The 25,146-nt window shown below is 42.4% G+C and overlaps 1 protein-coding gene and 1 pseudogene across 2 annotated transcripts; both read left to right on the top strand.

Moving 5' to 3' along the window:
* The first annotated feature begins 2,453 nt into the window (after positions 1 to 2,453).
* LOC146565122 (dihydrolipoyllysine-residue acetyltransferase component of pyruvate dehydrogenase complex, mitochondrial-like) lies at positions 2,454 to 11,245 on the top strand (annotated as a pseudogene). Its single transcript, XR_014894036.1, has 14 exons — positions 2,454 to 2,723; positions 4,309 to 4,410; positions 4,487 to 4,611; positions 5,031 to 5,190; positions 6,750 to 6,876; positions 6,996 to 7,171; positions 7,267 to 7,413; positions 7,495 to 7,562; positions 7,847 to 7,933; positions 8,237 to 8,344; positions 8,433 to 8,551; positions 9,783 to 9,945; positions 10,043 to 10,179; positions 10,260 to 11,245. The product of XR_014894036.1 is annotated as a dihydrolipoyllysine-residue acetyltransferase component of pyruvate dehydrogenase complex, mitochondrial-like (transcript).
* A 403-nt stretch (positions 11,246 to 11,648) lies between these two features.
* Positions 11,649 to 20,257, top strand: LOC146565121 (immunoglobulin superfamily member 11-like). Its single transcript, XM_085290149.1, has 7 exons — positions 11,649 to 11,790; positions 14,467 to 14,627; positions 15,473 to 15,539; positions 15,626 to 15,757; positions 17,073 to 17,228; positions 19,715 to 19,837; positions 19,919 to 20,257. Exons 1-7 carry the CDS (start codon positions 11,649 to 11,651, stop codon positions 20,119 to 20,121), a joined length of 984 nt encoding a protein of 327 aa, XP_085146275.1. The 3' UTR covers positions 20,122 to 20,257.
* The last annotated feature ends 4,889 nt before the right edge of the window (positions 20,258 to 25,146 follow it).

Here is a 25,146-nt window from a genome sequence, read left to right as displayed (position 1 = left end):
TATAATAGGACTGCCCCATCCAACTTGGCAGTTCTTGACTTCTTAACCCAGGTGCACTGCCAAGAATAGACTCTAAATCTCACTTCTACCACTTCAGTCAGTCTGTGCTATAGAAACAGCCGATACAGCACAAAAAACGACCAGGTGCATCTTCATATCAGCCATATTCTACCAACCATAAGGCATAATTTCCACCAGGTTCCTCTATGTTGGTAACTGGCTCCCATGTTTCATGTTTGTTCTCTTAAGTGCTCTGCTTATGCTGTTATCTCTTGCTCTAGTTGCTCCCGGATACTTCATGGCGCATGATTGAGACTCACCTCTGGGATTCTGTTTTCATACCTGCTCTCTGGGAATTCCTTGGCGCCTCACCTGCATGCCCTCCTGCCCACTCATCACCTCAGACCCAACTGAACTCAGGTCAGCCATCTCACACTCACGAATCCTCCTGGACTCACGCCACCTCTATCACTCCTCCTGCAAGTAAGCTAGGAAAAACTGTCATACTCACCTTCTCTTAAACTCACCCTTGGCTCCCGTTCTAACTCCATTCTCCTCTCTCCCAAGTGTGACCATTACATACCAGCCATGCTCCAGTTACCTTCACTGTCCCGTTTCTCTGGTTGCTCATAGCTACGTCACCACGCCATGTTTACCAAACCACTGTATTTTGTCACTGCTAATTGTTACCTCTATCCTCTTTAGTCCTTTCTTGTGTGTTGAAAATAAAGGCTTTAATATTCTTTGTTGTCTGGGTCTGCTTTCTGGGTCCAATTCTCTTTTTGCTTTATATATTCCCCCTTGTCCTAAATTATTAGGCGCTACAATAATATCTCCTATCATCTCTGTGCTGATGACATTCAGTTATACTGTTCTTTTAAAGTCTCTGAGTTTTATAAATTGTCTAGTTTAAGTAATTGCCTGAGAGAAATCAAGCAATGGTTAAACGACAAGTTCCTCCAGCTAGACTCTGATAAAAAAAAACTTTAATTATTGCTCCCAACCATATCTTTTTACTTGTTTTTACAAATCAGTTTTAAATCGTTTTCAGACTGTACAAAATACTGCAGCAAGACTCTTAACAGGCACCAACAAAAGATCTCATATCACCCCAGTTTTGGCCTCCCTTCACTGGTTGCCTGTAAGTTTTAGGTTTCATTTTCAAATTTTACTTCTAACCTTTAGGGCCCTACATGGTCAAGCTCCACAGTATAGATATCGGATCCGCTGAAACTGCATTCATCTTCCCAAGCTCTAAGGTCATCAGGTCAACGACCGCTGATTCCCCTAGCACTCGATGGAAAACTTGCGAAAAACTTGATCGTTCCTTTCAGGCAGTGGCACCACAGTTGTGGAATTCTCTTTCACTGTTTTTACACTGTACCGACCCCACTGATTCTTTTAAAAAGCAGCTGAAGATATTTTATATAGACAAACATTCAAATAATTTGTTGTTTTTATGTTGTATTTTATTGTTTTACATTGTCCAGCATATTGACTGTTACCTGCAATGCCACTTTCTGACCAACAGATGGCACTCTTACAAATACCAAATCAGATTTAGTATCTGTAGTCAGACAGCGCTTGTGTCATCAGTGTCACTTTAACATTACAAAGTGTAAAAACAAGTAAAAGATATTTACAATAAGCAAACCTCAGTGCCGAAAATTTAAAACACTGAAAAGCAGGCCAACTTTGTGTCATCCTCCGAATGCTTCATGACACTCTTAGACAGTTTTTATCCTTCAAGGCTGATTTGACTAAGTTATAATGTGTACATGGTTTTATTTATTTACTTATTTTACTTAAATTCACCAACTCATCACATTTACTTCGACTTACTTTGCTCCAGCCAGCTGTGTTTTTGTAGTCACGCGGGCATCGGACCTTTGTGAATTGGACAAAATCCAAAATAAATTCAAACTTGTGCACCCAGTTCTTTTTAAGTCATTAAAGATGCCATGATGGGTATATGTAAACTTCTCACTGTGATACATTCAAATCAAGATTCACAGGCTGGCTGAACCCAGGCAAACTTCCCAGTAAAAGAATCTACTGCCATCATGTGGTCATTGATGTAATTACAGCACAATTACATTTATCGCTAAAACAGTTTGAACAGTTCTTATTATAATTTTTTCTTTGCGTTACTTTGTTTCTTTAGCATTGTACTTATATTGACAGTGGTGGTGTTTTTTTTGTTGTTTTGTTTGTTTTGTTTTGGGGGAATTCAGCGACTGAATTTTGAGCCGCTGCGATTTACGACACCAACGACAACGCTACGACAGCACAAGCAAGAAAGCCGTAAATGGTTGTGTTTGGGGCTGGAGGAGGTCATTAGAAAGTGAGGAGTTAAATAGGGGTTGGCTGTCAGGGAGAAGAGACCCTCGGTGTAGGTGTAGTTCTCATGCTGGTGTAAGTCATACATATTATTCACCAGCTCTGTATAGTATCCCAACCGCTGCGAAATGCTTCGTCTGATCCTGCGGCTCAGGCCGTCCTCCGGGCTCCGGTGTCCCCGTGCCCTCCCGGCCGGGCCTGCTGCGCTCAGCTCCCGGTCTGCTCCCGGAACCAGCTGTCTGAGACGGCTTCATTATGGAGCGGGGTCCCGAGCCGCCTCTCTGGACTCCGGCTTCAGCTACAGAGCGACTCTTCTGCGGTCTCCCCAGCTAGCAGATGGATGTCAGTGCAAGCGCTTCTACAGCCTGCCGCCACACCAGAAGGTAACGCTACCGGAGCCGGTGTCAGGTTGCTATAGCACCCATGTTCACCGCGTTAGCTAGCTTGACCTCCCTGCCTGTTACAGAGATCTGTTAAAAACGCTTTATTAGCTGGAAATCCGGCTCTTCCCTGTGTGAGGTTAGCAGGAACTGTTGAACGATTAGTTTCTCCACTGTTCACTGGCGACACTGTTGTGACTGTTTGTGCTGCGGTTCTCCTGAATGACACCAATCCGTCAAACCTGACTTGTGTGCCCCAAACACGGAGGCCATAGGAAATACTTGGGCTATAAAAACGTAACACATGCCTGATGGTGCTGAGCGATAAGAGAGATTTTGGTATCGATCCCGATACCAAGTAAATACAGGGTTTCGGATTGCCAATCCCGATACTTGTAACCTATAAAGACAGCTTAAGTAGGGAACAGCAGTATGTTATTGTTTATGAGGTGATTCATCATAAATTTGCAACTTGTGAACAACTTTTAATGACCACTAACTGACTGAGCTTTACCTTCCATAATGGCTGTATTTTGTTTCTACAACAAAGTACAGCTTTCAGCTTGTCATCTATTTTGAAACAGTTTTTTTAGACTTGGAACATAAATGTACCTTTCTCTAAAGCACTGTTATTTAAATGTACTATAGCTTACAAAAAACAAAGATGTGACAGGTACCGCGAAAAGGTTCAGACACTTTTCTGAGCAAATGTTTGAGGTATATTTTACTTTCTTCAAAAATAATTTATCTAACACAGAACTTAGATCTTAGACATTAGAAGTAAAGTATAGGTTGTATCACAATCTGATCCCAATATCAGTGTTTGTTTCAGTACTATCGATATTTGCCTCTGTCTGAGACATTTTAACACAGCGCATTCATTGTAAAGTTTTAAAAAGACTAGATTCATACTTTGTCACTTTCCCCAAGTGTATTGAAGTCAGTTAGAGCAGGTGATTTGTGTTCTCCTCTACTGCATTAGACAGAGGACTTTGAGGGAGCTGATGGTTAATTGGTTGTGGAACAACTTCAGGAACTCCTGAAAACATGAAACAATTATAACGTGGGAAGTCTGACATGCTCGTCCTCCAATTTAAGTGACCTGCTGGTTTATACCTCTTTGTCAGTCAGGAGTGCTGCATGTGGAAATTACATGCTGTCCCCTAAATCATGAAACTGGCAGCTTCACTTTCCCCTTACAGTCCAGAGGTGTGCTTGTTAGGTTAATTGAGCATAGGTGCAGATTTGAGGCTGTGAGCCTTAATGAAACCCTCTATTTTTGACTCTAAAGTGGAAGGCTTCTCAGTAGTCCTTCCACCTTTGTGTTACTCCACCAATAGCATGTCATTCATCTTTGCTGTTATATAAAAAAAACTCAATAAAAATCAGCTGTGGTGAAGTGGATGTAGGTCATTTTATTGAGCAATGAATGAGGTGATGATGATGATGTAGCAACAGCAGTTACAACACCTGACTTATGGCACTTTTTTGACTGGCCTTTGGATACTCTAAAAGGATGATACAGATAATTTTTTTTATTTTAAGTTTTAGGTTAAACTTTGATTTTATTCATTTGCTTGTTCTTCAGGTGGAGCTTCCTGCACTGTCGCCCACCATGCAGACAGGAACGATCGCTCGCTGGGAGAAGAAGGAGGGGGAGAAAATCGGCGAGGGTGACCTCATAGCTGAGGTTAGGAGCCGCGTGTGCCCACGCTGCCGCAAAACAGGATCGTGGTGTACATTTCTAATGTTGCCTCTCTCTGTAGGTAGAGACGGACAAGGCCACTGTGGGATTTGAGATGATGGAGGAATGCTATCTGGCAAAGATCCTGGTTCCTGAAGGAACCAGAGATGTCAACGTTGGAGCCGTGATTTGCATCACAGTTGACAAGTTAGTGTGTTTGGACAGTCCAGATTCAGAGCTGAGGCCTGTTAGTTCACTGGTGGTTGTTCTTTTATAGTAATGGGACGAATTAAATAGTTGAAAAACATTAAATGGGGAGCACTCTGTTTTGATAGTGGCAAAATGCTGCTTTTATTTATTTTTTCAGTCCTTTAAGTGCATCATTAATCCTACAGCTTTAACAAACATGATAAAAAGACTTGAGTCTTCAGAAAACCCTTAAAATAAACTTTAATGCTGCTTGGTTTACGTCTACATTTGTTATGTAATGTAATGAAATGTGCTATATCAATAAAATTGCCAGGTGCCACAATCAAATATGGGAGGTTAAAAGCTGACAGGGTGCCGTATGGCTCGATGCAGTTGTGTCAGTTTTTACTCATTTGTGGATATATTTTCCTCTGCAGCCCTGACTTGGTCTCAGCCTTTAAGGATGTAACACTAGATTCGATCAAAGCAGCCGGTGCCACTCCTTCACCTACTGCCTCTGCTCCGCCTCCGCCACCCGCTGCTGCAGCGGCAGCTCAACCTGCAGCCCCTGGAAGCTCTTATCCCGCACACTTGAAGGTAAGCGAGCTCCTCCATAAACGAGTTCGGTCAGAAAGCCGTAGATTTGTGATGTGCACACTGCACAGCATCTGTTTACGATGCTGTTTTGTGTGCGTAGTCTTGGTTTGATCAGGGTTGTCCAGGATCACTGTGTATCAGGGCAGTGAAGCGGATACCACTATGGACTCTTCTGATCATGCGTCAGATTTTACTACTTTGTGTGGCATTAAACAGTTTCCGTGGATGTGTAGTTTCCATGTATCTGTTATATCGCCAAAAGTTGATTCTGTTCATCTGGACATAGCGTTTAGTGGGAGAAACGTTTCGTCACTCATCCAAGTGACTTCCTCAGTCTCAGCTGACTGCAGGTTTCCCCAATCTTATAAACAGTACATTTGCATAATGACTGAAACCAGCCCACTGAAGGAACAATGGGCTGGGAGGTCGGTTCCTTAATCTTAATTATGCAAATTCTCATGACCCTTGATCAAAGCCCACTGATCAATGGCCATGAGTACCATTCACAGAGAGTTGGGGAATGGCTGCAATCACAGTATTGTAAGATGGTGAAAGATGTACCCTTATGCCCCCTCCTCGATTCAGAGAGGGTCTTTCCCGATTCACGTAAATGGCCTCCTTGACTCCATGCTCAAACCAGCATTCCTCCCTGTCCAGGATGTGTACATCCTCATCATTAAAAGAGTGTCCACTGGCCTGTAGGTGTAAATAGACTGCAGAGTCCTGGCCTGACGAGGTAGCTCTTCTGTGTTGTGCCATCTGCTTCGCCAGAGGTTGTTTGGTTTCTCATATGTGTAAATCCTGGCAATCCTCCTGGCACTTAACAGCGTACACTATCTTACTCTGTTTGTGTCGGGGGACCCGATCCTTGGGGTGGACCAATTTTTGGTGCAGCATGTTCTGGGGTTTAAAAGCCACAGACCCGGTGTTTAGAAAAAATGCGTCTCAACTGCTCCAATACTCCCAGCTTTGACAAATGTCCAGCTGGGATAACCACATTTACTCAGGGTCTTCTTGATGTGCTGTTCTTCTGCTGACCTGGCTGCTGTGTCTGTGTTCGCTCTGTGTTGTAGCGTCCTGATGACACCCAATTTATGCTCCAGTGGATGATGAGGGTCAAACCTTAAATACTGATCCGTATGCGTAGGTTTGTGGTATCAGCTTTTCGATGTCCACCATTACTGATGGAAATCTCACAGTCTAAGAAGGCTAACTTGCCATTTTTAGACTGCCCTATCTGTTATATTTTTAACTTTCTCTATTTGAAGGACTATTTTCTTTCTCCTTAAAAAACTAACAAAAATAATGTCACACCACGTCATCATTTAATCAGAGAGAGGTTAAAGGCTTTAATTTGCTGGAGGCTGTGCCACAAAATTGTCCCTGCCCTTACTTCAGCTGTGAATGTCCCTGTAACATCATTCAGTGTCTTCAGTGGTGATCGTGAAGAAATTTTCTCTAGACCTTTAACAGTGTTTGTTGTAACTTGACTAGATGCTTAAGAGGTTGTCAGTCTTTTTCAGGTCTATTGTTCACATTTGTGGGAATTTGTGTTACAGATCGCACTTCCTGCTCTTTCTCCAACCATGACGATGGGAACAGTGCAGCGCTGGGAGAAGAAGGTCGGAGAGAAGCTGAGCGAAGGAGATCTCTTAGCTGAGATCGAAACTGACAAGGCGACCATTGGTAAATCCAAATGGATTTGAACACATCGATCCTAAAGCGTGTTCACTTTCAGCACTACAGAGGAAAAATATTTATGATCTTACTTTTAATATAGCCTGGTCCTGTGTGTTTGCATACAGGCTTTGAAGTGCAAGAGGAAGGGTATTTGGCAAAAATTCTGGTGGCGGAGGGAACCCGTGATGTTCCTCTGGGCGCGCCGCTCTGCATCATTGTAGAGAAGGAAAGCGACATTGCCGCTTTCAAGGATTACGTTGAAACTGGGGTGGTTGAGGTTTCCACACCACCTCCAGCACCGGTGAGACTCACAGAAAACCTGCACTTTCAAATAAGAAGTCATTTGGCTTTTGTACAGTTTTAAGATGCCTTAAGAACACTTTGTTTATGTCGTAGGTCGCAGCTCCAGCTGCTGCATCACCCAGTCCTGCTCCACCAGCAGCAGCTGCTGCCCCTGCTGCACCCAGGAAGGGTCGTGTGTTCATCAGCCCGCTTGCAAGAAACTCGCTGCCGAGAAAGGAATTAACCTGGCTCAAGTCAGCGGTACGTAGCTGGACCTATGTGATGGACGAAGAGCGTTTGCTGAAGCTTTTACATTTTAATTTTAAATACTCTTTTGTTCAGGGTCTGGCCCTGATGGACGCATCACCAGGAAGGATATTGAGAACTTTGTTCCACCAAAAGCCGCACCTGTAAGGGAAACCCATACTGTTGAGTCACATTAGTGCCCATCAGCCGAGTTAAATCATGTGTACCCATTCTTATTGTTTAATGGTCCTTTTCTTAATACCGATGTAATACTGACAGTCTGATCAATAAGTCCCTGTCAGTCATGCCCATTTTTCTTTTAAATGATACATTTAGCTGTTGCAGGACAGTGATTTATCTGTTTTGGCAAATAATCACAATTATTAATTAATTTCCTGTACCTCTGTTTCTGTTGTCTGTAATGCAAATTAAATCTCTACGTCTGCAGGCTGCTCCAGCTGCTCCTGCATTTGCACCAGCCCCTGCTGCACCAACTGGCACCTTCACAGACATCCCTATCAGCAACATCCGCAAGGTGAGCACCACCACACACCTGCCTCTTGATGGGCCATTACATTCTGTGATGACTTCCGCTGCTAGCAGTCGGTGCATTAGCGGCTCCTTCTGTGCGGGGTGCTGTGCTGGTGTATTGAGAGCTTGGAGGCAAATGTCCCGAGGAGATCTCAGTGTAGCTCTGTTATCTCTGACCTGTGCTAACACATTTTGCCCCACAGGCGGGCACTCCATTTATCAAAACAGACCCAGCCAGCACACCTCATTCCTCTTGGTGATGAATAATGGATCAAAGCTAAAGTGCATATATTTGTCTCTCCTGCAGGTCATTGCTCAGAGGTTGATGCAGTCCAAACAAACCATCCCCCACTATTATTTGTCTGTAGATGTCAACATGGACCAAGTGCTTGAGCTTAGAAAAGAACTCAACGCTGTGAGTTTGTGCTTTCTAATAGAGATGTAACTGCACTAAAACCTCATTTCAGCATCTCATAAACGATTTCACCCTCTTCTCTCTGCAGGAGGTGAAAGCCCAGAATATCAAACTTAGTGTGAATGATTTCATTATCAAAGCTAGTGCTCTGGCCTGCCTGAAGGTTCCTGAATGCAACTCGTCCTGGTTGGACACAGTCATTCGTCAGTGAGTAAAAACTCATTAAGAGCCACATGGAGTTTAGTTCCTATAAGCAGCAAACAGAAAACACGTTCTCCTGACTGTGGAAATATCCATCTTGCTTGTATTCCCAGCCATTGTCTCTTTGGATCTTATCTTTAAATGAGTGCATGCATCACAGAGTGTGTTTACATGCCGTTGGGGAACATTACGCCAGTAAGTCATTTAAATGATAAAACCTTGTTACTGAAGGCAGAAACCATCACGGCCAAAAGCAACTAGTGCAGACTGGTGGTTCTCACAGCAGCCGAGACGTGTACAACCACAAGATAGATGCAGAGAAATGAAGTTAACTTGATAGGGAAGTTTAAAATTTAGATTTTTAATTTCAAGATAAATTAACTTTGTTATTTTGTTTTAATTATTGCACTTGATTGAAACATTTCAAAGTTGGGCAGCATGATTTTAATAATCAAAGACAAAGTCTCGTTAGCACTGGTGAGGTGTCAGTTTATTTGCAGCAGAGGGGAGAGTAGCAAAATGAAATTAACGTTGCTCGTAGCTGAAATTATTTCAATTTTCTGTGCTGTTTAAGTGTACATGAAGTCACTTGCACCGTTTCTTACACTGCGTGAGACTTTCTTTATTTTAGTTGTTAAGATGAAGTGTGCAGTATTGATTTAGAATAATAGTGGCCCTATAGTGCACTCGTTTACACATTCGCCCAACAAGCAAAACATCCTGGTAGGAGACGCAGATCTCTTTGGGTTTGTGTCAGTAATGGCATCTGTTATAAAAATGTGCCAAATCAAAACACGCGGAGCTACTCGCTGTGGCCACCTTTTGTGAATAACAGAGTGCCTGAAAGCAGCTTGTTGACTTAGAATAATAATGCAATATCTCCCTCAAGTGCAAAGTGCAATAGTTGCAATGCCTTTATTAGACTTCCCATTATATCGGTGTGTTCCACTGCCTACTTGTATCATTGTTAATGCTGCTATTAGCACTATTTACCTCTCCATTTATAGTTATTTATGGTAGTATAAAACATATTGTTATACTTTTATTCTAATAAGAGTGCCTGTCTGTAAATATAAAGTTCACCAATGACTGTTATCTTAATGATGTGATATTTCTCAGGTTGGCAGTTTCAGTTTTGCCAGCAGAGAGCGCTCGGAAAAATCTTTCAGTTTCGAAAGGGTCGCCTTGAAGAGAGAACTGCGCCGGCATCTGTAATGACTTTATTTATGTTTTCCAGGAATCACGTGGTGGATGTGAGTGTGGCCGTGAGCACAGCCAGTGGCCTCATCACGCCCATAGTGTTTAACGCCCACATCAAAGGACTGACCTCCATCAGCTCAGATGTGACGGCTCTCGCTGGCAAAGCAAGAGACGGCAAACTGCAGCCTCACGAGTTCCAGGTAAGGCTTTTTAATATTCTGACTGAGTGATAATTTTTTTTTTTTTTTTTGTCCTTTCTTCGCAAACCTAAATTGTCCTCTTTATATTCCCAACCAGGGCGGTACATTCACGATCTCTAACTTAGGCATGTTTGGCATCAAGAACTTCTCGGCGATAATCAACCCTCCTCAGGCTTGCATCCTCGCTGTCGGTGGCTCAGAGAAACGCCTCATGCCTGCTGACAACGAAAAAGGGTCTGTGCATTTATGTAGTAATGTAACAGAATGGCATGGTATCATTTTAAACTGCCGTCTAATGCAGCGGGTCCTTGCAGGTTTGACGTAGCCAACATGATGTCGGTGACGCTGAGCTGTGACCACCGGGTGGTGGACGGCGCGGTCGGTGCACAGTGGCTCGCAGAATTCCGCAAGTTCCTGGAGAAACCCGTCACCATGCTGTTGTGACGAGACTGTACTGCCATCAAACTGCAGCAACAGGCAGAGGCTTCTCACTGAAGCGATCCGATTGGTCTAAACTGGTCTGGATCCTCCCGTGATTGGCTGGCCCTGGCACCAGGTCACTCCCTGTTACCCAGAAGGGGAAGAGGCAGGACTCACTCCGCTTACTTGTCTGTCTCGCTTTCTTTCCTACCGATCTGTCTCCCCTCTTGCGCTTTCTCACCTATACTCTATTTATTGTGGCCCTCATCTTACACGAGACCAGAATTAGGAGCAACTTACCCTAGAAGAGCAACTGACTGTGCGTCACTAAAAAGGGAAGTGTTACATGTCAAACCAGAGAGCAAATCTATCCCGTATACCCCTATTTCTGCCAACTTACATACGGGAATCTGTGAATGTTAGAAAATAGGAAATGCTATTTGTGGATAAAAGATTTAAGATGTTTGTATGCTTGTTGGGGATCTAAATGTTGAGGCTCACACAGATCTACACACCTGTCCCTGTTATGATCCCAGACACTCAAAATACAAGATGTTTTCTGTAGGGAGGGTGAAGCTAGGGTTATGTATATTGACTGTGGATGAAAAGAGTTGTATGTGTATATTTGTATATGGTGGTGAGACGTTTGGATAAAAACAAATCAAGCTCTTGGAGACCTCACCATAGAACTTAATAACATTATAGCTCAGAATGAAAAAGGCTGCCCTTACAGGAAATATCCAACAGTTTTGCCAATTCTCTCTTCAGCGGGGATGTTTTGTTTTGTTTTCTAGTCTCAAACATTCTGTATTTCACAGCTGGAACGCACAAAGGTGGTGCTGGATGCTATTTGTAATTTGAATAAACTGGGTGAAGACAACCTTGTGCCATAAGCTCCTTTGTTTTGTGTCGTTGTCGTCGTTGTCGTCGTTGTTGTTGTTGTTGTTGTTGTTGTTGGAAGACTTGATGTAAGATTGTATTCACACACGGTGATCTGCCCAAATCGAAGTGCAAGTGATGTACCTTTCTTGGGCATTGGTCTGATTGCAAACGACACCTGAACCTGGAGCCTCAATGACCACATTGGTTCAGGTATGTGGATGACATCTAGGTGAAAATCAAATCTCAGGATGTGCCACAGTTCACTGATTACATTAACTCTGTGGACCAACACAACTTTGCCAGTGAGGATATGAAAAGTGAAAGGTTAGCCTTCTTAGACTGAGATTTCCATCAGTAATGGGAGACATTTAAAAACTGCTTTGTACCATAAACCTATACATATGGATCAGTATTTAAGCTTTGACTCTCATCACACTCTGGAGAAGAAACTGGGTGTCATCAGAACGTTACAACACAGCGTGGATATCATTCCCACAGATATGGTGGCCAGGGGAGCAGAAAAGCATATCAAGAAGGCCCTGAGTAAATGTGATTATCCCAGCAGGACTTTTGTCAAAGCTGGAAAGGCACCTAAAGAAAGCTCCAGGTGATCCAGGAGAGAACAAGGACAACTGCTGTCTAAGCGAAAACCTTTCGTGATCCACAACGTACCATTTCAGTCAATTTTTCATGTTAAAAATACAGGTGGATGATGAATCAAAGGAAAAGCCTGAATGTTTGACTCCTACAGTGAGTAGAGCTGGTGGATGTGTCTTTGTGTGTGTGTGTGTGGTAGCGGGGGAAAAAAGAATGAATCGCTGCACATCTGTGTCTAATATCTGTTCCCTATCATCACCTTCATCCTTCGAAGCATTTCTATCTCAGTGGGAGTGCCTCCATCTGAAGAACTTAATAGTTTAATGATGCCATAAACTTTGTAGTCCATATCTTTTTTTCCCTTCATATGTTGGTGCTGTTCTGGGTGCGGATGGTGTAGGCATTTATTCAAATCCCCATGGTATCACAAATCTCTCTCTCGCTCTCTACATATATATACATACACATACATGGAGCACCACTCTTCTACAGCCCATCCGATTTCCACAGCACAGTTGGGTCTTTCTCCATGAACCATCACAGTGAAACATGGCAGCATTTACTTATGTTCCCATATGAATTCCATAAATGTGACAACAGTTTATATGTTTAGACGACGACTGCAGAACGTGCCCGGCAGATCGACTTAGTGAGTCATTACTTAGTGAACACATTTTATGTAAATGCATCAAAGAGGAGCTCTGGTGGATTTTTATTTTGCCTGTAGGTCATAACGGAAGGATGTCATCATCTGATGACTCTTCTAGTGTCAAAAACACGCCTCTGAACATTTCTTTGCACCACTGACGACCTTCATTTTTTCTTGAAGCCTTGAAGCTGTAAATAACCAGATGATGCAAAATGTTAAAGCTGTTTTTTTTGGCCTCTTACCACAAGGACAGAGAGTGTGGATTTTTGGCTTTATGGTAAAAAAAAAATGCCCAAAAGCTTATTTGAGACAACACCCAAAAGTCTGAAGCTCTTCGGTTGTTTGTTTGAATCCAGGCTCGGGCCTTTCTGTGGTCTCATGTCTGTGTGGGTTATCTCCAGGAACTCTCAGGTACTCCGGCCTCCTCCCACATACCAAATACATGCGTGCGTTTAGGTCAATTGGTGATTCTAACTTGACCAGGATGGGTTCACCCTGGACAGGTCTCTGTATTTTGACTGAAATCAGCTCCGGCCCCCTCAGAGACCCCGGATTGCATAGATGGAAGAAGCTGTATGGATTATGAACATAAATGAGCATTATTTGCTGACAAATGAATCCATTTTAAGAATATGTTCAGTTAGTTTACTATACCTGGTGCACAGATTGTTTCACCTCTGCAAAGATGAAACATAAGATGCTCCTGAATTTGGAAAACAACCATGAAGGTTTGACACTCCCATGGCCGCACCATGTTGCTTACCTCTTGCTGAATACATGCACGTTGTAGCTTCTGCAGCTGCAGTTTTCGTCACGCTACACTAACTAATTAGACTACAAGCTCACGCTGTAGGTACCACTGTAGGAACAGCTAATAGGAGCAGAAAAATTCCTTGTGCACTCGCTTACCTGACAACCTAATTAGAGAAAATTCTCCCAGCTGACAACGGGACAGAGACAGAGAGCGAAAATAACAGGGAGGGGTTGATCGCAGCACTCGATACATTAATCATGCATGCCTGGGTTTTTTGGGCCACCAGCTTGGAGACCGTAGGGATGAGATGACTGCCTCTCTGTCTTCCCTAACAGCTATGGGTGCTACAGGGAGATGGATGTTCTGGACCTTGTGTGTGTGTTTCACCGCTCAGGAGAACAGTGAGTAGGCCTGTCTTAAGAAAAGATTGAATTATTGCTGCTTTAGTACACTGCAGCAGCTTCGAGTGTTTGAAGGATTTGCAAAGTTTCACGAATGTTTGCTGCGACTCTGTGATTCTTTGCACGGATATTGCTAAGGCAGAAGGTTCCTTCTCTAGTGTAAAAGGAGACGTGACATGAATAACCTAAAACCTTATGAGTATTTAGAAAGAAGCATTTAAGCTTTTCCAGACAGAAATGTAAGACTGTGGGCGACCTCTTGATGCATGCGTGGACTGTTCGCTGTATACACATGCACAAATTCATCAAATGAGATGATATTTATTTAGTACGAGCTACAGGGGCTTTATTCATGTTAGTGCCGTTATTAATCAACTGCCTCTAAAGCGTGACCTTTTAATATTAATACAATACAGTATGTTTGACATTTTGAGTCTTAATGAAAGTCTCTCTTGAGGCCAGCATTTTCAGAACTTGTGATCTACGTAAAAACAACAAGAGAAATGACCAAACACATCCTAGTGAAGTGGCCTGTTGTTCTTCTCGTCCTGTGACGGATCTGGCTCAACCTCAGAGCTGTCAAGTTTAATTAACGACGACTGTGCTCGCTCAATTCCCACGCACACAAAAGGGCCCGGGGATGGCAGAGAGGAGGAGGGAGGAGGTTCATTATTGCAGTAATGAAGGGGAGAGTGAGGCCTGGTGCTGTCTGCACGTCAGCAGAAAAACAGCAGATGGGTGACGATAAAACAAGAAGAAATACCTGTGTGATGTCATAGGTAATGCTCGTCTCATTTGAATCTTTTCCCCCCTCCTAGCTGCGCTCAGGGTAACCATGAGAGAATCCAATCTGGAGGTGGCTCGAGGGGATTTTGTCGTCCTGCCCTGCTCCTTCTACACCTCCGCCTACAACCACCTCTCCAGACTCAACATCATCTGGACGCTGACTCCCTTCTCCAGTCCAGAGGCCCCGATACAGGTGTGGCAATACATCTGTCAGGGTGATGCCTTGCAATTGCATATTTTAGCATGGCTGTAGCTCATGGGGTGGAGCAGGCGATCTGCTAATTAGAGGCTTGGCGGTTAGGTTCCCTGGCTGCTCCCGTCTGCATGCCAAAGTATCCGTGGGCAAGATACTGAAGAGAAATGTCTTCACACACAAAGAACAACCCTGTAGTGCGTCACATAGAAAGCACTTGAGAATGAGGCATGTTGTATAAAGCCTTTTGAGTGTTCAGGTAGAAAGGTGCTATATAAGTTCCAGTCCATTTATATTCTCTACATATCCTGTTGTGTTCGAGTAACGTTTGTTTTAAATCAGTTTATTTCAAACGTAAGGCACAGGGGCCAGAAGTGGCCCGGTAAACACTCCAATCTGGCCCCCTGGACGGCTTTGGAAAATGTGAAACAGGGAATAAGTTTTACAGCTTTTCCTTCTGGCAAAGGTCTTCCCAGTGACCATTCATACTGCACCACACACACACACCAAATCCAAATTTTAAAAAAGGACATTTTCTGTGAATTAACAAAAACTTTGTTTCATTGTTACAGGACAAACTGTGAAATGAGCTTCCAGAACTTTTTCTGCCCATTTTCTACAATTTAAACCTAAAACATCGATCTGACTGATTTTTTTTTTTCACTTACTGCAGCAGCATTTCTTTATTGGGTAGAAAAACTGAGGCGTACCATTAAAACTGCAGTTATTTTCTTATATATCCCCAGGATTAAACGTGTAGCTAAACATCTTTACACTTAAGATCAAAGTGTTTGTGGCCCACAATGTAAATGGACTTTGACATCCTTGTTTTAATTGATTTCCAGGTGATTGTGTACGATCACGGGCAGGTGATTGAAGACCCCTCCCTCATTGGCAGGGTGGGTTTCACAGGTAAAATGTAAGATGATCCTCTTTTCATAGATGAAACTTGATACTGAAGACAGACAAAAACATTATTTCATGTGCTCCTTGTGCAGGTCTTCCTTTGAGTGCAGATATCATGCTAAACGACACACGGGTCTCAGATGCTGGTATTTACCGCTGCATGGTTAACAACCCACCGGAGATTACAGATCCCGGCATCGGAGAGCTGGTGCTCAGTGTTCTGGGTAAGTTATTGAGAGTTGAGCAGCTGGCAGAAGCACTCGCACATTATGACCATTTACCAAAGCAGGAATTGGTGATCCATTTGTCTTTTTTTTTCTCTGTGATTCTGACTATGATATTTGTTGTTTTCCAAACCAAATCTGCCAAAACTGCTGTGGATTTATTTGTAAAGCAAATACCGAGGAGCCAAACAGGTTAGGTTAATTAAAACATTTGTAGCCCTGCCGACAGCAATCGTGGTGCTGCTGGTGAGTCTGTTTTTTAGTTCAGACTCACACAATTTTCTAGATACAATCATGCGGCCGAGGGGAGGTTTCCTAATGACTTTGGTGGCTCTGTGACTTTTCCTCCAATGAACAACCTGCTGGGAAGATTTCTATAATATTTGGCAACACACATTCACACAGCTCTTAGGGTGAATTCTGCTATCTTAGTTGATAAACCGAGTTTGTCTCTGGTGTGAATCGGCTGATAAAGACATAATGTTGTTCAGTGCTTTGGTTGAAGCAGAGTGCATCCAATAAAGGAAAAATATTTTGAAACCTTATCAGATCTCATAATTTTGACAGAGAATTGCACAATCCCTGAAGGTTAAAACTGATTTGGGAGAGCTGCTATAACGTGAGTGTAATGTGATAAAAGGTTTGTCTAAAGTAAATCCAGCAGTTCCCATGCTTTTGGGACAAAGGACGCATAATCTGAATAGAGGTGAAGCATATGCTTAGAAGCACTTTTGTTCTTGGAAGTCAAAATTTCAGCTCATCTCAAATTTTTGAGTTATGAGCCTTAATTTGCTCAAACTTCTAAGTCAAATTTTTAAGATAACTCAAACCTTTGAGACAATAACCTGAAATTCTGACCTATAAATAGCAACATTTTTTTTTCAGTGGCAGAAATAAGCTTCTGCAGAGCAGAGCCAGGCAGAGCATAATGAAGCACGAGCATGTTCTGTTGTTACAGCAACATTACTTGTTGTAACAATAAAACAAGACTATTTTAAACTGTGTTGTCACATGTTGATATGACAACACAGTTGACCACAACCCCCCAAAATACACACCATTAACTTTAGCTGTAATACAGATAAAAAGCACAGATAATGTGAAATTTGGAATGCTATCCCAGAGGCATACATTGATAAATCCATTTATACAAGAGAGTTTAAATGTTATTGAGTCAGCGGTTTACCAGATAGTTAAATTTTTACAGACCATCTTTCAGCTTTGCTTCTAAAAGCCACCGGCTTAAAAGTTCAAATGTGTGTCGTCTCGGTTTGTATCACATCTTTTAAGAAATTCATCTGTGGGTCATCTATAGTGCCGCCTTCGCTGCCTGTGTGCCAGTGGGATGGAGACATCAATATGGGAGGAAGTGTCAGGCTGTCCTGCTTGGTGGCAGAGGGCATCCCCACTCCAGAGATCCGCTGGGATAAACTGAATCCAGATGAAATCTCCCTTCCCATCAACATGGAGAGTCAGTTACACACACACACGGATATGTATTAAACTTAAAGCACCCCTTGAGCTGAATCAAAATAATCTTGTGTGCAGATCGTTATTTAGATCTTAAAGTCCAAAAAGAGTCAACTAAATGACCCTAAAATGACGCACAATAAATGTTTGAATTTAATAGTGCAAGTGAAATATGATGGATATTATAATTGACTCCATTATAGCGCAATAAGGCTTCCGGCTATGACAAGCAGATTTAGTGCCTATTAAAAAGTATTTAACCACTTGGTGGCTTTTCACTTAAGGCAAAAACACGCACACATGGGTCTGCTATAGAAAAAAAAGGAAGGCGTATTAAAGTCATAAGTGTTTTAAAATGAAAGTGTATTTAGGACTGTTTAAATGGAAGAGAAATTTAGTGTTGCACTTCTTAGAAAAACAAAATCGACTATTTAAAGAAAGGATGGACTGAATTGGAGCATCATTAGCAAATATAACTTTAACTTTAGTCTCCAGTGTATGGGATAAGCTTTTTATTTCAGTTTTTCCCCACAGAAATAATTATGTCACTCAGCATGAGACCTGTGGCTAAAACACGAGTTTTACCAGATGTGGTACAAAAGAGCTTTTATCAAAGATCTTTGATTTAAAAAGAAAAAAAGAAAAAAAGCTTTTCTATATAAACACTTGAGTGGAAAGAAATGTCATCATCATGAAGGTTATTCTCCCACTAATGCATATCATTAACTCCTGCTTTGTGTTTTGTCCTGTTTGCTGTCTGGTGGTTTCCAAATGCTCACTTTCACTCACTCCCTCACTGGTTGGAGCAGATGGCTTCTCCTCCCTGAGCCTGGTTCTGCTGGAGGTCTCTTCCTATTAATAGGGAGCTCTTCTTACCCATTAGACTGCTGGGCTTCTCTCCCCAATACTGTAGGGTTTTTTCTTTAAATGTAAACTTCCTTGAGATAACTTTTGTTGTAAACAGGTGTTATATAAACCGAATTAAAGTGAATTTAATAACATAAAGTAGTCAAATGCTCTTTAAAAAGAGCACTGATGTGTTCTTGCTTATTTTCTCTCAGGTTAAATACTCATACATGACACACGCTTTAGATATTAGCGTTCACACATGTGCAGGTGATCCTAAATGCTCTAAATTATTGTTTTTTGACAGTTTTTTCTACTCTTAGGAGGATATGATAAATATGACTACCTCGCAGCCACAGGTACTCAGTATAGTGGCCCCAACCCACCAGCTTGTCAGATCTTTTGCTTCTGATGGGCACCCAATCAGGAGAAGGTTTCTTTGAAGTAGTGCGGAGATCCTCAAAGAGAGGGAAGCTCAGTTTGTCCTCTTCAGATGGTGGATGAAATAAAGCCATTTATAGGATCAATAAGGATTGTTTTGAAACATGAATAATGCAAAGAGTTCAAGCTTAAAAATACATATTCCTGGAAATAAGCTTAATACTCCACTTAAAAATAATTAAAGGAATACCTAGAAACACAACTGATCTCATTGGGGGGAAAAAATCATGCCGGATATCTATATTGATGTGGACCGGGTAACAGAAGAAAGGATGCCACCTTGTTTGATGGAAATGAAAATTATTAACCTACAGAAGACTAAATTCAAAGACAAATTCAAAGGGATCTCCTCCCAGATCTGGACCACGGCATCACTGAGCTCTGGACTGTCTGAACTGCACCCTGGCAGTGTCGGATGGACTGAAACATAAAGTCCCAGAGGTGTTCTATTGGAGCCAGTCAATGATATCAATACCTTAATTCTCCAGAAACTGTCTGCATTTTCTCACCACGTGAAGTCGGGTTATTGTCAAACACCACAAGGAACCCAGGACCCACTGCACCAGCGTAGAGTCTGACAATCCAAGGATTTCATCCTGATATCTAATGGGTCAGGGTGCCGTTGCCTAGATGATCAGATCCTGGTACTGCTGATGGTTTAAGGACCTTCTACGGCCCTGTCCTGCTCTCCTAGAGTAACTGCCTGTCTCCTCCATGCTCTTGAGACTGTGCTGGGAGACACAGCAAACCTTCTGTCAATGGCACATAGTTATGTGTTATCCTGGAGCAGTTGGCCCTGACCCTAGGGGTGAGTATTTCCTAATACTCACCCCAGCTTGTCTGACACCACCAACCACTACTGAAAACAGTCAGAAAAAATGAGAAGGACAAAAATGGCAGAGTCCTCCACCATGTAAAACCATTCCTGTCTTGGTGGTTGTCTTATTGTTGGCCTTCAATGCCCCTGTTGTTATTGTCATTAACAGCAAAGCAGCTGAAACCGATTAACAACCCCCTCTGATACTTAACTCACCACATCTATATCCCAGAAAGTTTAACTGCCTTAACGCTATATTCTGATTAAAAAGTGTTCCTTTCTAATTTTTTAGCCATTATATAATGCTGGAAGTTTAATATATATTAAGCATGAGATTTGTAAGACAGCGCACTCACCATCATACTCGTCTTCCTCTCTCTAAGGTGAACTATCGGGCTCTGTTCAAATTGTCAACGTGTCCTCTCAGACCTCCGGCCTGTACCGATGTTCCGCCACTAACACCCTGGGAACAGAGAACTGCTACATCAACTTATCCATCTACAGCAGTAAGATCCTCTTTGTTCACCCATAATCCTCTGCCAGAGTTTTTATGCCCTGTGATAAAACGTTCTTGTATTTCTGCCCAGCCCCAGACAGTCCCTCTGGTGTACTGCAGGGTGTGCTGCTGACCTTGTCTATGTGCCTGCTGTTGCTGGCTTTGCTGGTGCTCGTTCTGTGGCTCCATCACACAGGGCAGGATGGGAGGTTGAGGAAGGGGAGAGGAGACAAGGATGAGTTTTATAACGAGATACGGTACACGCCGTCCCTGATGAAACGCTCTTTTGTTTGATTTCTCAAAGACTTTCGGGACTTTTTAATGTATCCATGTAAAAGATGTCTGCAGCCCAGACCAGTGTTCCCTGAATGTTACTCCACAGCTGTAAAGCATCAGAAACTTTGAAATAAAAGTGGAATAAATGTTCTGAAAGGTGTGATAGCAATGAGTCTCATTTATGCTCATTTCCTCCAAACCAGCTTTTAAAGGTAACCATCAATGATCCCCTCAGCTTTAACCAAAGACAAAAAACTGCACTCAAAGTCAAGTCACCATCTTTCATGTAAGTTTTCCCTGTTTTTGGTCATAATTCTGAGCTAAGCTCTTACCTGGCTTCTGCTTCACATGGACCTCGCGAACAAGAGTGGAATCATCTAACTTCTCAATAAAACAAATACCTACATTTCCCTGAAAGCATCAGGCGAGAACATTTATGCACATTATCAGAGTCGATAAATTTAGGTTGCCAGTGGGAAATGTCATTGGGTTTTCAATCCAACTCCTCCTTGTAAATCTCTTGAGAAAACCAAGCATTTTCCTTGGACGCGAGGTTGAACTGTTCAGTGTAAGAGGACAGTGACACTGCTTTTAGAGCATTTTTTTGGCTTTTGAATATTTTCAGCAGCCACACACTGGCCACTTTATTAGGTATGCCTCACTAGTATTGGGTTGGGATCCTTTTACCTTCAGTGCTGCCTCAAATCAGAAGGTGCTGGAAACATTCCTCAGAGATTTTGGTTGATGGTGACATTACATCAGCACATAATTCCAGCAGATTTGTTGGCTGCATATCCACGATGTGAATCTCCTGTTTCACCACATGCCAAAGGTGCGCCACTGGATTGAGATTTGGTGACTGTGGCAGCTGTTTGAGTACAGTGCCATAGTGCTGGAAGCACTGTGGTCAAAAAGGGATGAGCACGCTCCGCAGCAATGCTTAATTGGTACCAAGTGTGCAAGAAAATATCCCCCACACCCCTCCACCACCATGCTGAACATGATGCTATCATGTTGTTTACACCAAATCCATTTTTCCTTGGAGACATTTGTGTTAACGAGAAGTTAAACAGATTACCCGATGAAGTGGACAGGTGAGCGTACAGTTTAATTAAACCCGAGTGCCCGCTCAGTGGTGCTGTTTTTACTGTAGCACAAGGCTTTAAGCTGCTAGGACAAAGATTGAAAATCCTCCAGACAAAAACAACAGCAAAAAACAGACCAACAGGACAAATGCCAGAAAATAAAAATCACACAGCAGTTAATTTGCAAACAAAGACAAAAACCTTTAATTTAAATAGGAGGGGGAAAAAAAATCACATAAAAAAAAGAAACTGTACAGAACATTTAACATCGACTTAAAGTTCTTAAATAAAAGACCCCGCCCCTCCAAAAGTAACTAAAAATAACAAAACTATAACAAAGTGGGATGGTGTATGATACATTTTTGTGCAAAAGAAGTATGAACCAATTCTTCCCAAACTGCACATCTTGATGTGGAGAGGGCGCCTCTCTCCACTCAGGTGTCTTTCTACAGGTAAACACGAGAGTCCCTCCCCTAAACATCAGCATAGTGTCTTTGATGTAAAAAGACCCCCCCCCCCCAAAAAAAAATCCAATAATAAAATAGATTTATATTTTAAATATATTTATATAACAAACATGCTGTACAGAACGTCAGAGATTAAGAAATCCCTTTTTTTGGACACTCACATCTGTCTGTCAACTTGTGCTTCCCCGACTCCAACTAAAAGGCAAAAAAAAAGCAAAACTGAACAAAAGTCGAGCTCCCCATCGTTTAGAAGTAAAATAAATGAAAAAAGAAAAACAGAAAACAGCACTGATCAGAAAAGTCTCTGTTTTTCCTGAGTTGTGGGAGTTTCTAATGCAGTTTAAGATGGAAGCTGACACACTTTTACCTGTTTCTTCACAGCCACTCGAGAAAAAAAAAGGAGAAAAAACCCCAAAAAACTAAGGGCTGCTCAAAAGATTAAAAGAAAGAGAGGGGGGGGGAGGAGGCTGCTGAGCTTTATCTTCTAAAAAGCTTAAAATGGCTAGATGGGGAAGGGGGGGGGGACACTGCGCAGAAAAAAAAAATTGCCTTTAACAGCATGTAGAACATCTCTTAAAAAGAGGGACTAAAAGGGAGCATCTATTGTAAGTCTTCCTGCAGAAGCAGTCAGTTCCTTTCCCAGTATACACCCTGAGAACACTGGCCTCCATCCAACTTTCCAGCAGGGAAGGGGAAAAAAAACAAAAACAAAAAAACCCCCCAAAACCCAAACAAATCATTTATGAGGAAAAAGCAGCATATGGCGATTCATGCTATGGCACGAGGTCGTTTAAGAATTCTTCACCCAGTGCGAAGAGCCGGAAACCGTTGGGGACAAAGCCAGTGGACCCGGGGAAACTTCTGGGGCTAAAATTTTTTGACAGAACTGCAAGTTTTTCTTTTATTTTTTGTTTTATGAAACTCTCCCGTTTTCTGCTTTTCACAGTGGTAAAAAAAAAATAAAAATAAAGGCGTGGGAAAAGAAACAAACTTAAAGCGATTTCAGGAACACTTCCAGTTATGTTCCACACTTAAAAATAACCAAAAAGAGCCGTTGGTGAGATGGTGCAAACGTGACGACACCAAACAAACTGAGGGGAGGGGGCGGGAGGGTAGACAGAAGGCAGATTTCCAACTCAATATATCAACACACCATATAGACAAACCCCGTTAAAGACATCTGTAAGACATTATCAAATAAATATTCCACCTTTGCTTTCAGTATTTATTCAGCTTTTGTTTATTTCCAACTAAAACGCTGGATTTAACTGTTGTAGAAACAGCAGTAGTAGTGGGTATTATAGTAGTAGTAGCAGGAGATGCAGAAGCAGTAGTATAGTAACAGAAAGGCCCAGACTGCAGGCAAAGAGCACACTGGGGATACACTGATGTATCAGCCAATCACATGGTCAGTTAACCAGTGGCTAATGGTTGTCGGTAGTGTCACATCAACAGCATGATGGAGGAGGAGGACTTAAAATAGTTTCATAATGAAGACGTCTTTTGTTTCCCTGGTGCAAAAGGAGGATAAGTAACTTAAAAAACAAAAGAAAAACAAGCAGCTAAAAATATATATGGGTATCAGACCAAACTGTTATTTTAGACATCAGTGCATCCCTAGCAAACACAGCTCTCCTCACAAAGCAGCCTGGACCCCGGCTATTCAGAAAGCCATGAGCTGATTGGATCTGATCAGGGAGGACATTAGTGATCAGTAATCCAAAGAAAACAAACTCAGTGCACATTTGACACCGAGGGATTCGTGAAGATTCAAGTAAAAAACAAAAAATAGAAGACATTCCACTCACCAAAGCAAAAAAAAAAAAAAGAGGATTAAAAAAAAAAAAGTTCCTTACACTCCCAGCTTGTGAATTTGTGATCAACACAATTTTTCACAGATTTGACTCGTCCTCTGTTTGATCCTGATTAATGGAAACCAGCTCTGTCTGAAGTTCTCCAGGTTGCTAGTCAGATACAGGACTCCACGATGTCCAAGCCTACATACGCTGTAAACTAGCAGTAAAAGCACCACATGTCAGCTGGGCTGGAAGGGAGTTTGTTTTTTGTTTGGGGGGGGTGGGGGTGTTCCCTGAAACTTGCTCCAAGACAGAACTGTTGATATAGTCAGGCACCTCTGCAGGAAAATGGGCCAGAGTACAAGAATAATGTTTTCTTGTTTTATTTTCTTCTTCTTCCTCATATAATATGTGTATTTGTGCAGGGGAAAAGAAGTGGAGGCTCCTGAAATTAGCCAATATGTCATGTGAAATATTGTTTGATGCACAACTGTCCGGCGAGGATGGTTACATGTGGGGGGAAAACAAAAACAAGGCTTATTGTGGTCTCCACGCGTCCTTTAGTTGCACGTACAGCAATGTACTGGTCCTTTTTCTTTTTCTGGATTTATTATGAGGCCCCCCAAACAAACAGAAAAAAACCTAATGCTGCTGCAGACGTCAAGTTAGAGATTGTCCTCTAGTCTCCAGTATAGAAAAATAAACAATCCTCAAGCAAAATATCCCTTATAATTTGCACTGGCCTGTCTGGCCTGTCATTACTTTTACAACCAAATGGTTGGCTGTAGAGACAGCGAGTGCTCAGTCAGGAAAAGAAAAAAATGTAAAATTAAAAATGAGTACATCATCAGGTCTTACGAGTTGTGATGAAAGCTGACTTTGGAATAAACAGGTTGGCTAAAATGATTTCATGGTCTGACGTGCATCAGCTCAGCATGCTATGTTTAGCTCTCTCTTGACTAACAAGAAGAGTGATGTGTATATTCCCAGATCCACGCTTGATTCAAAGTGCCATCAGAGGACTTCCAAACTGTGGCTGCGCTGAGTTAGTTCAACAACAGTTCATGGAATGAGTCCCAAAGGCTGGAATGAGTCCGGACTGGACCGGTCCACATTCAACTGCGGTGTGCTTTCACTGTAGAAACTGTCAATAGTGCAGACTCAGCGCAGGTGATCAAGTAAAGGCAGCTCTGTGGATTCCTCTCTGGGAGTGGGAGGGTCCGGGGATGGATCTGTCGTCTGAGTGGCTCCCAGTGGATCTTGCGTTAGACCGGCCTCTTGTAGGGATGCAGGAGGAGCAGGCTGAAAGAGACAGATTGATAATAAGAAGACGATTAAGTGCGTTTATCAACAGCACGACCAACAAGGCAGGCAAAGAAAAGCCCACTGCTTCATATTCACAGCTGAACAAAACAAAATGATTCAACGTGCTGTCAAAATCTGTATCATCGAGGTCCAAACAAAAGCAAATCAAGTCATTCGCACAGGCACAGGTACAAAAAGGACGTCCCACTGAGCAATCTGGATCATGATCTGAGAAAGCATGCCATATTTATAAACCACTTCCTGTTTGAATTACTGAACAACAACAAGCCACTCACTGCATATGTGCATCTGTTCAAATGAGCTTAATGCAATATCTCAGTAGGTGTGACTATCGTCTGCTGTCTGCTTACCGTCTACTGTAAAGACATC

This window comes from Mchenga conophoros, linkage group LG10 (genome assembly GCF_057382185.1).
Source record: "Mchenga conophoros isolate Kocher_MC1m ecotype Shallow Benthic linkage group LG10, M_conophoros_male_GT1.1, whole genome shotgun sequence".
Taxonomy (NCBI): Eukaryota; Metazoa; Chordata; class Actinopteri; order Cichliformes; family Cichlidae; genus Mchenga; species Mchenga conophoros.
Note: the sequence above shows the minus strand (reverse complement) of the source record. Positions and strands in the feature narration are given on the sequence as shown.